This window comes from Callionymus lyra, chromosome 8, assembly GCF_982586985.1.
Source record: "Callionymus lyra chromosome 8, fCalLyr1.hap1.1, whole genome shotgun sequence".
Classification (NCBI taxonomy): Eukaryota; Metazoa; Chordata; class Actinopteri; order Syngnathiformes; family Callionymidae; genus Callionymus; species Callionymus lyra.
In genome coordinates this window covers 957,580-972,258 of record NC_141825.1, presented here as the reverse complement: position 1 = coordinate 972,258, position 14,679 = coordinate 957,580, and the positions used below count along the sequence as shown (strand labels likewise).

General features: G+C 39.9%; 2 protein-coding genes and 1 pseudogene across 2 annotated transcripts; all 3 read left to right on the top strand.

Moving 5' to 3' along the window:
* LOC148072620 (ankyrin repeat and SOCS box protein 15-like) lies at positions 1-5,054 on the top strand. The gene is made up of 9 exons (XM_087797662.1): positions 1-101; positions 174-226; positions 332-463; positions 719-883; positions 1,695-1,940; positions 2,010-2,181; positions 2,493-3,018; positions 4,135-4,288; positions 4,867-5,054. The coding sequence occupies exons 1-9, from the start codon at positions 4-6 to the stop codon at positions 5,052-5,054; spliced, it is 1,734 nt and encodes a 577-aa protein (XP_087653788.1). The 5' UTR covers positions 1-3.
* Positions 5,055-5,413: 359 nt separating this feature from the next.
* On the top strand, positions 5,414-5,896 carry LOC148072619 (creatine kinase M-type pseudogene; annotated as a pseudogene).
* A 30-nt stretch (positions 5,897-5,926) lies between these two features.
* On the top strand, positions 5,927-12,844 carry asb15a (ankyrin repeat and SOCS box containing 15a). The gene is made up of 8 exons (XM_087797659.1): positions 5,927-6,032; positions 8,931-9,062; positions 9,156-9,314; positions 9,378-9,623; positions 9,807-9,978; positions 10,181-10,724; positions 11,912-12,065; positions 12,690-12,844. Exons 1-8 carry the CDS (start codon positions 5,927-5,929, stop codon positions 12,842-12,844), a joined length of 1,668 nt encoding a protein of 555 aa, XP_087653785.1.
* The last annotated feature ends 1,835 nt before the right edge of the window (positions 12,845-14,679 follow it).

Genomic DNA, 14,679 nt, shown 5'->3' with positions numbered 1-14,679 from the left:
AATATGAATGAAGAATATGGCGACGATGAGCTCGACAACTACATTATTCAGCTCAGTATACAAGACTCCATCCAAAATGCATTTCTGAAATCTGCTGCCAGGTAAAAGCCTATATTCACCAATCTTTTGTTGTCATACGAACATATCAGCTTTTCTCTCCTCCATGTCATTAGTCTGAAAGAACCCACTGAAGAGAATCTAAGAGTCCTCGCAGCCATAGAACAAGGTATTCTTGAAGTTCTTCAAGGATGTTTTGTTTTCTTGGTGTTGGTCCAAAAGTGTGGTTCCTGTCAGTTGTTTTCTGTCAGTTACAAAATGCTGTCTTGTCCAGGTGAGGTGTCAGTGCTAAGAGAAATGCAGCAGGATACATTTGCCTTCAGGGAGTGTGACAGTCATGGTTGGCTTCCTCTTCATCATGCTGCATCTCAACCCATTCTGGAGGTTCTAGACATAGTTCTACAAGGTAGTTGCATTTACACAACTGATTACTGTAACATATTAGCTTTTCAGTGGAGCGTCATAAATATAGCATATCTATACCACAGAATACCTCGCGTGTCTGCCAGGATCCAAATGTTCTCCGAGTCTAAAAGAATGTGTGATATCTTTGGGCCAGTAATCGTGCCACAGGCTCACCTGCTGCATCCACACAGCTGACGGTTTCAACTATTTTCAGGAATGTGCACTTGACCCTCTTTCTCTGTTGTGTTTGTGACAGTGGAGGCTCAGGGGATCAGTCTGGAACAGAGGACCGGCGGAGGGGGAGAGACAGCACTCACCCTGGCGGTCAAAGCAGGACTTGGGCGAAACGTGAAGAGCCTTCTAAACCATGGAGCATCCCCTCACAATACCAACAGCAAGAATGAGTCGCCACTGCTCCTGGGTAACAGACTACTGCTCAAAATAACTTGATATATATTAATGTGTTTTTTACAACATAAACAAAACCCCAACAAAAAAGCTAGATCAAAATTTTACAATTCTAGTAAATCCATTTATGTACGAAAAATGGCAGTAGCAGTTATGACCCTGACACAGAAACAACAAGAAAAGCTTTTAAAATATTCATATACATTTGATTAAATTGCCATTTATATTAAATATTTAATACAATTATTTTTTCTGATTGTTGAAAAAGCAAATTCAATAAACAACCACAAATAATTAAAAGGCTTCAGGAGGGATATACAGTTCTGTAAGTCATTGTGAAAGCATGTGGCGAGAAATGTAATATCAATGCTGTTTGTTTCTGTTTTTCTATTGCTTATTTTGTTTGTTATCTTATTTCATTATTTTGTTCTGTACTGACATCACAAAACAACTATTACAACACTGTCAATAAAGGTTTTTGATTCGGCTTCTGATCCAGAATGGTTTACTTCAGGACACCCAAATATGAGATACATGGGGTGACATTTTCATATAAAGTCGTTGCGGGGGGTGGAGTCTTTCGTATTTGCAGCTCTCCTGCTGCATCAGAAGCTGTAGATGTAGATGGTGGCGACGCTGCTCCTGATAACCCTCTGTTCAAAACTGCTTCACAACAATCGTCTTTAAACGTCAAAGAAAGTTTAAATAACTAAATGTAAGTGTAATACTAGTTTGGTTTGGATTTGGTTTTCAGACCTTAGCATACTGTTCTTAGCAAGGCCAACTTCCTGCAGCATGAATGCATATTCTATCTTTCATTGCAGCTGTGAGGGCCGGATCTTTTGAGATATCCCACACCCTGGTTTTCCACGGAGCTTGGGTTGAGCAAGTTTGCAGAAAGAGATGGACAGCGATGCATGAGGCTGCCAAGGTGGGACATGTGGACATATTGATGCTTCTCCTGAGGAATGGTGGGCGTGTCAACCAGAAGGATGTGATGGGTGTGACGCCGCTTGCTGTAGCAGCTGAACAAGGACATTTCTACATCGCAGAAATCCTGGTAAACTGTGGTAAGTATAAACTGTTAGTGAATGATCAACTTTCCGCATTTCTGAGTGATCTTCCTCCTTTGTGTTCAGGAAGCAGAGTGAACTCTCAGGCCTGTGATGGTGAAAGTGTTCTCCTGGACGCCGCAGGATCGGGAAACACAGCCTGCATAAAGATGCTGCTGGAAAACGGAGCCAACCCAAATCTGCCCAGCATCACTGGACATCTTCCCATCCACAAAGCAGCGTATGCTGGACATTACGAGTGAGTACACAAACTTCTCGGGACAGTCTGTCTCTCCTCTCCAGTGGATTCTGGCCTTGCCACCCTTTTTGACATGATCATCTCCAAGTCTCCTACCTCAGACGGTTCTTCCTGTGAATGCAACTTTCTTTAACCATACATTGTTTACTTTACTGTAAAGCAGCGGTGCCCATCATTTTTGGAATTGTGAGCTACTCCAATGGCACTGTGTGTTCCAAAGGACTACCCACTTTTAAAACAACTTAAAATATATTTTTTGTATTTGTTTCATTGTGGTGCCAACCTTAATGAGTTTTCTACGTTTTCCGCAGAGCTCTGAAGATGCTGATCCCTTTGACCACTAAGAAGGCCATCAAAGAAGCTGGCCAAAGCCCGGTCCACTCAGCGGCAGAGGGGGGACAAGTCCGGTGCCTCACTCTCCTGCTGGGCTGTGGCTTTGACGTTAACTACCGCATGAACACCAGAAACTCTGATAACTACAGGGATATGAGAAAAAGTGCTTTGTACTTTGCAGTCTCTAATGGGGATGTGGAAAGTACCAAAATACTGTTGGCAGCTGGGGCCAGAACAGACATGGACCCTCTGTGCTGCCTCCTAGTTGCGGTCCGATCTGGACGTTACGAGATTGTAAAATTACTCCTGGAGGCCAAAGCTGACGTGAACTGTTACTTCAGGGTGGTGAGCGACACAGTGTTTCCTACAGCATTACAGTACTGTCTGAAGGACGAGGTGATGATGCGGCTTCTGCTCAACAACGGCTACAAGGTGGAACGATGTTTTTATTGTCACCATGATGACGCCGGCAATATGGAGGAGGAAGATAAGGAGAAAATTACTGTAAGTGACAAATTCAATTCTAGATTGTTTATTTTAAGGTAACATAGAACAGAATGTTTTTCTTTACTGCTTTGGTACTACACATTCTTGTTTATAATAATCAGAATCAAAACGAAAAAAAAGAAAACAGGAGACATGGGAACGCCGGGAATATCCAAAAGTACAATTAGTGACCAGTTTCTTTGCATTGGGTCAAAATGGATAGTACAGGAGCACCACTACACTGCATATGTATTTCTGGCAGCCAGGGAAGTTGTTTATCTTGTCGCAGATACAAGACAAGGAATACCACAAACACATTTGTTTTCGATCCAGAGAGAACACTTTAAGAAGGGGGGAGACCGCCACTAATCATCTCAGCCATGCACCTAAATCCTGCTGAAAGGTAGTAAAAAAACAAGCCAACTGCCATTATTAGTTGTCCTTTTTCCACATTTTCAGTCAACAAAAGTCAAAGATGTACTGCTTGTCACTTCAGTTAAGACCAATGGCCAACTAAAGTAGATAAGATGAAGGCAAAGATCTTTCTGTACTTCCCTTTTAAGCAGCTCAAAGTTCTTAACACGTTCAATTTTAAAATTTAAATTATTGATTACTGCTGTTGCATCTCAAAAACGTCTTTCAAATGTCATGCTCTGTAATCTTTGATATTGTAAGGAAGTAAGTAAGTAATTTTTATTTGTATAGCGCTTTGCTTTGGCGTCATAACAGTCTTTGCCTATTGTAGTAATATGAAAATGAATTTAACAACTTCTAATATTACAGATGAAATTTTGGCATCAAGGGCAGTTTGTAAAGAAGTTGATATCCATGATGGTGGAGGGGGAATCATCAACAGCTCTATAAGGAGAGACAAAACAATTCTGAAAGACTCCTGCCTTTATGCACGTCTACTCTTTTGCCCTCTGTTCTCTGGGACGAGCCTGCACAGCATTCAGAGTAGAACCAACAGAATCCGAAAAAGGCTCTTTCCCTCCAACTGAAGAACTGTTTTTATTCTCTTATTTCATACGTCTGGTTTGTCATATTGTTTCCTCATGTACTTTAGTTATTTTGCTTATGTTTTGTAATGTTGTCTCAGACAATGTCCTTAACTCATTCTTTTTTCACCTCCAGTTCTGCGAATTCATGAGTCTCTGCTGTCTTGTTCATCTCTCCGGATTTGTTGTCCGGATTCTCCTTGACTACGTCGGCCATGTCCAGATCTGCTCCAAGCTGCGACTCCTCCTGGACAAGCAAAACGAGTGGGCAGAAATACACACTATTCTGAGTGAGTAATGTATTTCTTTTGATTTCACAACTATATATTTTGGTGTGATCTTTCAAATATAATTTAGAATAAATAAAAATATTTTTTATTTTTTATTTTTTTAATTTTTTTAGAATCCCTTATTTGTCCCGCGAGGGGAAATTCGGTAGTGCTTTTGACAGCCATTCACACATTTTGTTCTGTTCCTATTTATTATAAACTGAAATTAATAATAGTCTTTAAAAAAAATATCATAGACTGTTTCATATTTAGCATACATTATAAACATTAACAATTAAACTTACAAAAAACAACTTAAAGGGGATCCATACGAAAGGAAAGATGGTAAGCCTTTCTCCTAATTTTATAAAGTAGTTTCTCGTGTCAATAGACAGAATAATTCGTTTTGACACTAAACTGGAGACTGATATCACATTCCTGTTAAACACATTTTTATCAATATACAGTGTGAGATATTAAGCGTACTCCAATGTTGAGGTTTAACACCTTTGGTATAGTGGGACTACATCATTACTCATACTACAGTATATAAACTGCTGCATCTAATTTAATAAATAACTTTTAACTTTGCTTTCCAGCCAATCCTCACTCCCTCAAACACCTCTGCAGACTAAAGATCAGAACTCTTTTGACTCTGAAGAAACTGAACAATCCTGAAATCATGAACTCAGTCACTTTCCCACCAGGAATCAGGAACATTATACTCTACAAAGACTTGGACCTCTACGGACAGGTTGCTCAAAAGCTTGACAAGGAAAGAAGCTGAACTTTTACCATTTAATCTTGTAAAGTATTTTCTGATAACTCTGTTTTGATTTGGCACTTTAAATAAACATAGAACATGAATATAATTGTGTGTCAGCTGATATACTGAGACACATTTCTACTGTCTTTTCTCTGAGTTTACTTATTTGTACATACTTTTTCCGCATCTTGAAGAGTCCATTGATATTAAACTATTGGCAAATGTATATATAGAAGTATTGATGTCTTAGAGTAAATGACAGGTGGAAGCAAAACATACATATTAGTCAATACAAACCGTTTTAAAACCTGAAGTTTAGAAGCACTGGATGAGGAGATCCAGGGGATATGCTGCAGCTTCCTCAGCATGTTGGACCACAAAATAGGGATCTTTTTCTCAATTCCTAGTAGTAATAGTACTCGTCCTCAAGTCCGAAAGCAGAAAGCAGCCATGCCTTTTGGAAACACTAATTGAAGCTCAAGTTCACCTCAAAGCAGGAGTACCTGAGCAAGCACAACAACCACATGGCCAAAGTCCTGACTCCGGAGATGTACGAGAATCTGAGGAGCAATCAGACCACCAGCGGCTTCAATGTGGACGATGTCATCCAGACCGGAGTGGATAACCTAGGCAATCCCTTCATCACCATGGGATTCATGGCCGGGGACGAGGAGACGAGGTCTTCAAGGCTCACAACCCTCAGACAAGCACAAGACCGATCTCAACCTGATAACCTGCAGGGTGGCGACAGCCTCGACCCAGAGTACGTTCTGAGCTCACGTGTCCGGACAGACCACAGCGTCCGCAGCGTCTGCCTGCCGCCACACTGCAGCACCGTCTTCGACATCTCCAACGCCGACTGACTGGGCTTCTCCGAGGTGGAGCTGGTCCAGATGGTGGAGGACGGGGCCAAGCTGCTGGTGGATATGGAGAAGATGCTGGAGGGGCGAGGCCCTCGGCGACCTGATGTCTTCCCAGAAGTGAACCCCCTGTGTTCTGGTACCAACATCTCGAAGGCTTTTCTCCGGGTACTCCGGTTCACCTTAACAGACACGTGGAATTGAGACTTTAAATTGTCCTGAAGTGTGATTGGTCTGTCCCATGTTGTGCTGCTACTTCACCGTCGACTGAGATGATGTTGATTGATGATGTTAGGAGGTCATAAGTGTGTTCAACAATATTCAACAAAAATAAGTGCTAACACATAATGGGTGCCCATTCAACCTTTAAGGCAACATCGACATGATTGATAAAATAATTAATATGAATTAATTAAATAAAGTACAGAGTTGAATAACACAAACATAGTTCCACTTTTCAAATGTATCTATTTGAATTTAAATCTGTAGCTGCTGGAAAAAACAAGTTACAGACAAACTCTTGAAAAGCTTTCTAAATTTATTTTGTGAGTTTGTAAATAAGTTGAAACATTTTTTGAAAAAAATTGTGAATTTTTTGAATACACAAAGCCTAATCTTATTGTAACGTGCATTCTTGTGCGCACATGGCTGCCAATGAGAAGGAGACATGTGAGAATTAAGTAGCTTTGTGTTTCTCAAAATAAGAATTTTTTTTTTCTGTTAAACAAAGAGTTTTTTTTCAGGAATTGGGACAAATCCTTCAGTGGAAAATAAAGTAGTAAATGACAAAGTAATGATAAGTAAGCTTTAAGCACACATTTGAGATAAGCGCGATTACATATATTCAGGTCTGTTATTCGATTTGAGACCTGAGATGTAAGCCTGGTTGTCCTTTATCTAATCAACTGACTGTAGGGTGTGAGTGGGCGTCTGGCTGAGATACTTGTGTACATTTACTTTCTGTTTTATGGGGTAAACAATAAAGCACTCAATGCATTTGTGCCGACACCGATATTGACAGTTTGCCAGACAGTACATCATGGAGGAAACCTCAAGGCCTTGAAAGCCCTGAAAGTGAAAAAAAAAACAGAGCCTACAGCCCTTCTGAACTCTGACCAACGTTATCTCAGCAGAGTGTCTAGAAGGGGTTTTTAGGTGGAGAAGACTGTTCACTTTATTTAATGAAATAGTTTCTTCTGTAAGCAATCTTGAGATTGTTGCTTTAGAGAGCAAGTTTATTTACCTTTACTTAACTGATTTCATGTTTCCTGTTGTGGAGAGTTTGACTGGTGACAATGGCTGGTGTTAAGCTCAGGTGTGGAGCTCACAGTTTGCAGTAAATAATACCAATACACAAAATGTTATTAAGGCCCTAAATCACAGCAAGACTTTTCAAAGTCTATTTATAACCCTCTGCATATCTACTTTTGAATTATGTAAATCCTGACCCAAACCTTTAGCATCAGATGTTTTATAGATTTATTTTTAGTTCGTCTTAAAAAAGTGTTAATATATTCTGTATGAATGTAATTAAACATTGCATTAACTGCTAAAAAGCTTCAATACCCGAATGTATTATTTGAATCACTTATTATTCTTCTGTCAGAGCGTAACCTTTGTTTTACCCTCCGCACACGAATCAGCAACAACATAGGTCAAGAGTCAGAACTTCACACTGGTTGGATCAAGTCAACTGTTTATGTGGGAAAGAGTTTATAAATATTAATGCAGCGATCTCTGTCACAAAATAAACTGTGGAAAACATGCAGAGCAGCAGCTCAACATTAGGTGCTGCAGATGAGTCTGCATAGCAAACACACTGCAACAGGTGACGGCTATAAATAATGCAAGCCTGAAATGTGGGTTAGGAGAGGGAGGGCAGAGAAAGTCCAGGCGTGCTGCGGCTTCAACTGTGATTCCGACACTGACACAAGGTGAGGAGAAAAATGTGTACTTTATAGAACATAATGTGGTTCAATTGAATATTTGCAGTCTTGATAAGACATCCAAGAAAAAAGTGTAAAAACAAAACAAAAAAAACCTTAACTTGTCACTTGATACATGATTTGATACTATCTAAGACTATTTTTGTAGGTATGAAACTAAGTTATAAGGATATATTTGGTCGGTTTCTTCATTCCAGCAGGACGATGGATACAGCAGATGAAGATGATGAAGATGATCTCTTAGACTATGAAATACAGTTGAGCATTCAGGAGTCATGTCAGCGAAAACACCAGGCTGCAGCCAGGAAGTAAAAAACATTTTGCTGGATTCCGGTAAAATGTTATACTGATTCCTTTTATATTGTTCTTAATTTATTCAGGCTTGATGCTCAGCAACTTGTGGACGCCATAGAGAAGGGTAGGCATTGATTACTAATGTATAATTTTTACCTGACCAGAAGTATTGCTATGAATGAACTGTGACTTCTTCATTCTTTTCTGAGTTCAATTTGTGCATGTGGTCAGGCTCAGTCATGGCTTGTAACAACTTCAACAACTACATTATGACATGGCTTGTGTAGATGGGTTTAAAATGTTGAAATACTGATGTCCTACAAACATTTCTCTCTGATAAGGCAGACATGAGTATAATATTTGAGAAGTGGGTAAACACAAGTTAGATATTCAGTGTGCTGCCGCGATCACGTCTGCCTGCTCTCATGTCACAATTGAGGAGCCAGGTTATCAGGTACATTACGCAGTTCTAGTGCAGTTGACACTTCCTGTGAGCAAAAACTCCCTCTGAATTCAAAAAAATCAAGTACTCATGGAAAAGTTCCAGGAGAACAAGGCTCATCATGTGCCGATGGCTGTCAGAATGATGCTCTCTCTGTGGTTGATTTGAAATTGTTTTAAATGGATTGCACCACCACTGCTTGAGTGTCCAAACATTGTCACTCCTATCCTATTAATGTCCTCTTAATACATCTTCAAAACATTGTTCACGTACCTTTTTCATTTCAATGATATTTTGAAAAATAAAAGTCTTGTTTTTAGTTCATCTGTAAGGTAAATCCTGCCTGAATCTGCAGGAGACCTTACAACTCTACAGCAGCTGTGTGATTTCCCAGAATCCTTCAAGCAGACGGATAAGCTTGGCTGGTTCCCACTGCACAGAGCCGTGGTTCAGCCTCTTATCTCCGTTCTGGAAGCAGTTCTCTACGGTGGGTAAGAGGTCCAGGTTGTCTTAATTTCATTGACGAAAGGTTATTCTGTGTTGTAATAAAAGAGCTCAACTTTCTGTCTGTTTCTTTCAGCATCTTACAGTCTCACTCTGGAGGAAACCACTGTGGACGGAGAAACCTTCCTGACACTGGCTGTGAAAGCAGGACTAGTGGAGAATGTGAAGCTGCTCTTGGACCACGGAGCTTCCCCTCATACCACCAACAACAAAAATGAATCCCCTCTTCTTTTAGGTTGGACATCATATTCAAAACGAAAATGTTTCCTCCTCCTCCCCTCTGTTTTACTCCCTACAGCTGTCCGAGCTGGATCCACTGAGATGGTGTGCAGTCTCATCTCAGCTGGAGCTCGGGTGGAGCAGGTCTGTTTGAAGAAGTGGAAGGCCTTGCATGAGGCCTCCAGGTCGGGCTGTGTCAAGATCCTGGAGCTGCTGTTGCATCATGGAGGGCAGGTGTCTGAGAGAGACCAGCACGGAGTGACTCCCCTGGGTATCGCCGCTGAGTACAGTCACCCGGAGGTTCTGGAGCTCCTCATCAAATATGGTGACTAGAACAGATTGTAGGTCTTGCATTATTTAACCTGTTAAACAAGCTTAACTATGCTGATAATAACCCTCACAGAGAAGCCTTCACCTCAGAGGACTATGACACATTTGTATGCAGGACCTCATACTAAACAGTAAAGTCTAATCTAATCTAATCTAAATCTTCTGTCTGCTGCTGTAGGTGCAGATGTGAAAGCTCAGGCACCCAACGGTGACAGTGTTCTGTACGATGCAGCAGGATCAGGGAACCCAGACTGTGTGGACATTCTTCTCCAGCATGGAGCCAATCCCAACATCCATAACTTGAGTTCCCAGCTTCCCATTCACAGAGCAGCGTACGAAGGTCACTACCTGTGAGTCTGTTTGCCAGACTAATGATTTAGTACATGGTCATGATTTTAGCGCAGTTACTCTGGAAATAATCACAACCCTTAGTCGACTTGAGGATGAGTAGAACATTTTGGGTGAACAATCATTTTAATAGAACTTTGTTTGGGACGTTTATGGTTGAGGCATTGAGGGGGCCACATACTAATCTCCGTCTCTCAATTTTAGAGTTTTGAAGACTTTGATTCCAATCACTACTCGTCGTGCTCTAAGACTGTCCGGCCAGAGTCCGGTGCACTCGGCTGCAGACGGAGGCCACGCCCACTGCCTGGAGCTCCTGCTAAAGAGCGGCTTCGATGTCAACGCCCTGTTAGCTCCGTACATCAGTGAGAACTTCGGGGATATGAGGAGAAGCCCGCTCTTCTTCACAGTCTCAAACGGTGACACCACATGTACAGAAATGCTGCTGAAATCTGGAGCAAAACCAGACTTGGACCCTTTATGCTGCCTACTGGTGGCGGTCCGGTCCGGACATTACGAAATTGTGAAACTTCTGGTGGCGGCGAAGGCAAATGTGAATTGTTACTTCAAAGTACTAAATGACACTGTGTTCCCTACTGCGTTGCAGTACTGTCTGAGAGATGAAGTGATGTTAAAGCTGCTGCTCAACCACGGCTATGATGCCACCAAGTGCTTCTGCTGTAACCATGGAGACGACTGGGATGACATCAATGAGGCGGGGTTCTCAGAGCCACTGGATGAGAAGGTTACTGTGAGTATTGCACCGCGGATTTTTAGAAAGACTTAAGACGCCCTTATGCAAAAGATCAACATCTATTTCTCCCAAAGACTTTTCACAAATCCATCTAAATCTTTGAAAGTCAGAGCTGTTGCCCGTCATTGTCATTGAGTGTTGTCCTCGACGACCATCACAGAAGAGGGAAGATGTATGTTATAAGAGTCTATAGACAATCGTTGGAAACTGAATACATCGCAGTTTTTGCATGGCCAGAATATTCTCTGGACATGTCATTGAGTATGTTGACCCTCTGCACTTTTGAGGGTGGCCAGCCTAGGACACACATGTGCAGTATTCATGCTGTCAAGTCTCACCTGTGAGATGGGATGGATTCTCTCGGCAAAGGAGCTCATTTACTCTGATTTAAACAGATTTGTGAACAATAATAGAGATTAATGGGTCTTTGGTGGGTGTAGAAAATAGTGTGGTACTATAATATATTCCTTTTTGTCTCACATAACAGTTTAGCCTGCAACTATTTTGAATCAATATGAATTGAACATGAATTACAGTAGTTCACTTACAATTGTTTTTGCTGTTGGTCTGGCCCTTGTAAGTGGCAACTTGACATTGAGAAAAAAATATGAACATTTGTTATGATGCGTTAAAATACAAGCATAAACATTGCTATGGGTAATACACATCTGTTAAAGTTTACAGTTTTCTTTTATCAGTATTTAGGAACATGAAGATGCTAAACAAGTGAAGGTTTCTTGTGGTTGTTTACCGTCCTAAACCATTATCACTCTGCATCAAGACACAATGAGAGCCTTGCTGTTTATGGTGCATGTTTCGACGTGAAAGATGAGTTGTACAAACATACTTATGATTAGTAATGTGTTGACAAACACTGCCAGGATATGAAACTCAAAAGCTGGAAATTGTAGCAGGTTATATATTGGCATTGGAACTTAAAAACGTCTCATTAAAAATATAGATAGATTATAGAAGGTTTATAAATATAAAAATATGAAGTAGGTTAAAATTATACATTAGTATAAGTATGAGATACATCTCTTCTTTTTGTTGAGCCATTTTTTATTTTTCAATTCAGGATAAGTGAGGATTGTTGTGCCACCATATTAAAACACACACCAGACACAGATAAAGAAAAGGTCTAACGTTCAATCAATGGTCTTAAACAATATTTTGCTGTGCAGTTCTGTGACCTGGTCAGTGTCTCCTCACTGGTCAACCTGGTGGGCCGAGTCGTGTCCATCCTCATTGACTACGTTGGTCAAGTTTTGCTTTGTGGTAAACTCAGAAGGATCTTGGAGGGTCAAGAGGAATGGGCTTACATCCAGGAGACCACATGTGAGTAGAGCTGAAACTATATTGACACCTGTAAAAATACTTATTTTACGAAAACTGAGGAAGTTTTCTGTAAATGAATTAAAAAAAATAATTTGAGATTTGTCAAACAATCACACCGTAATCAGGGATCAACATGATTATTTTAGGCACACATTTTTGTGAAGCAGTATATAAATAGAAATTAAATATTTCGCTGCATTAAGGTTTTGAATTACTTTATGGATTATGTTTAAACATATTTATTAAAAAAAATCTCTTTTTTTTTTGTTTTACTTTTTAAACAAAAAAACAAAAGCAAAACATATAACATACTACAACATTATTGGGCATTTAAAAGTCAATATGATGTTGTTATTTAGGTGTGTTTATTCATGTCAAACACACAAGTCGTAACAAGAAAGTACATTCATCAATGCACCATTCTGATAACATTTTGTCATGACTGAGGCAAGGTTCTCTAATATATATTTGAAAATGAAAAAATCCACTTTAACATTTAACGTTAAGGTTATGAAATGCATTTCTCTATTGTGGCTCTTTGGTTAAATTTCAAGCCCCCTTGTTCATGATAAAACACATTATAAAACACACACTATCATTTTATTGATGTACTCTTTTATAAAGGTAACCCTCGCTCGCTGTGTCACCTGTCCAGACTGACCATCAGAAGAAGTCTTCACGGTGACCTGAGGTCAGTTCATCTGCCGAACAGACTGAAGGACTTCCTGCTGTTTAAGGAGAACGACCTGTATAGTAAAATCATCGACAGCAATAACTGATTCTTAGTCAAGTCATCATTGATCAACAGCTCTGATAAATACATCTTTCAACTCAACCTCTCTGTTGTAATCACTTCATTTTTTAAATACATTTGAACAAAGTGAGTGTAAATGTACATATTAATATATTTAACTGTGTCCCTCAGAACCAAACCATACTTAAAAACAATGTTCTTTGAGTCTACTAGGCACATTTAAACTGGGGAAGGTTCCAACCCTCCAATTATCCATTGATCTGTTGAAACTTGATTCATGCAGACGTGTTACAATTGAGTAAACTAAGAGAAATAAATACTTGACTGATGCTTGTGGACATAAATAACAATAGACTCCAAATCTTGGCAGACTTCAATGTCACATGATGTTGCAAAAACGAGGTGAGGGCTGTAAGTAGACATGTTCATTGGGAAGCAGCTGTTCCGACGTGTGAAAGTAGAGATTAAAGCCAGACAATGAGAGAAGGATCAGAAAGTTTGTGACAGGATTTCCAGCAGATATCGAGAGCTTTGGCTGTAATTGCATCAATCCCCCTGATTCTTATCTTCTGTCTCACTTTGTCAGACAACCCCAGCCGTCTACTGTCGTGCGGGGAAGGTTTCCAGCTCCAGATAAAGCTTCTGTGTATGCTCAGATGCTCAATAATGGTTCAGAGATCAAAGTTTAAGACATTGGAATAAGGCTGCATAAGCAATCTATTTGTGGGAAACTTAATTAACACAATCAATATCTGTAATTTTCACATTTTCTCTATAATTTTAATTAAAAATAACTTTTCCGGGTGAGTCATTTTATGTGGCCAGTCGAATGGTTTTCCTGAAATTGAAGAAAATTAATGATCATGTGACATAGCACGAGAATTACGTGGGGTGCTAAAGAAAACAAGTTTTCCCAGAGATTGTTAAAGACGAAGGTAAACCAAGTGATTTTATCTCACGTAATTTCATTGTGTTTATCTTGTTCATAACTTTTCCTAGAATTTTGCTCAATTATAAATATGATTATGATTAGCAAATGCTAGGGAAGTATCTTCCTTTCACAGGGATGATGGCTGCTTCTGAAATACACTATAAATGTTGTGTCTCTAGTGGTGAATATGAAACAGAGAAGCAATATTGCAGCATTTTACAAAAGTCAAGAAACAGCAGCAATAGCAATGTTAAAAAATTGCAGTGTTGACACTTTCTTTACAAACTCAAAAATGTACTGTATAAACTAAGATATGTTTAAAGCTTCAACTTTCCATAAACTAATATTAAGTTGCATAACCACGGTTTCTGATAACTACTTCACATCTGAGGTACATGGAGTCGACCAAATTCTTACACAGGTCAACAGGTATTAACGCCCTCGACAATTGTTCCATGTTCTACAATTCCTCTGTATTTCTTGGTTTTGCCTCATGAACAGCATTTTTCATGTCAGTCCAGAAGTTTCCTATGAGATTAGAGGTCTGGGGATTGTGCTGGCCACTCCATTACTTGAACTCTATCTGTCTGGAACCATAATGTTGCTTGCCGGTGTGCTTGTCTTGTTGAAACATTCATTCCCTCTTCAGCATATGGCAACATGACTTCTTCCAGCATTCTGATGATCCAGAATCCCTGGTATGTGATAAATAGGACGAACACCATAATACGAAAAACATCCCTAAATCATGATACTTGCACCACAATACTTCACCGTCTTTAGTGTCTACTGTGGCTTGAATTCAGTGTTTGCAGGATGTCTGACAAACTGTCTGTGGCCCTTGGACCAAAAAATAATAATCTTCCTCTCACCAGTCCACAAAGTATTACACCATTTCTCTTTAGGCCAGTCAATGTGCTCTTAAGCCA

Coding starts and splice junctions, on each gene's coding strand:
- LOC148072620 (XM_087797662.1), top strand. CDS start 4: ATGAATGAAGAATATGGCGACGATGAGCTCGACAACTACATTATTCAG. Junction 464..718: donor TCTAGACATAGTTCTACAAG/GTAGTTGCATTT, acceptor TGTTTGTGACAG/TGGAGGCTCAGGGGATCAGT. Junction 1,941..2,009: donor AGAAATCCTGGTAAACTGTG/GTAAGTATAAAC, acceptor CTTTGTGTTCAG/GAAGCAGAGTGAACTCTCAG.
- asb15a (XM_087797659.1), top strand. CDS start 5,927: ATGGTGGAGGACGGGGCCAAGCTGCTGGTGGATATGGAGAAGATGCTG. Junction 6,033..8,930: donor AGTGAACCCCCTGTGTTCTG/GTACCAACATCT, acceptor CTGAATCTGCAG/GAGACCTTACAACTCTACAG. Junction 9,063..9,155: donor TCTGGAAGCAGTTCTCTACG/GTGGGTAAGAGG, acceptor TGTTTCTTTCAG/CATCTTACAGTCTCACTCTG.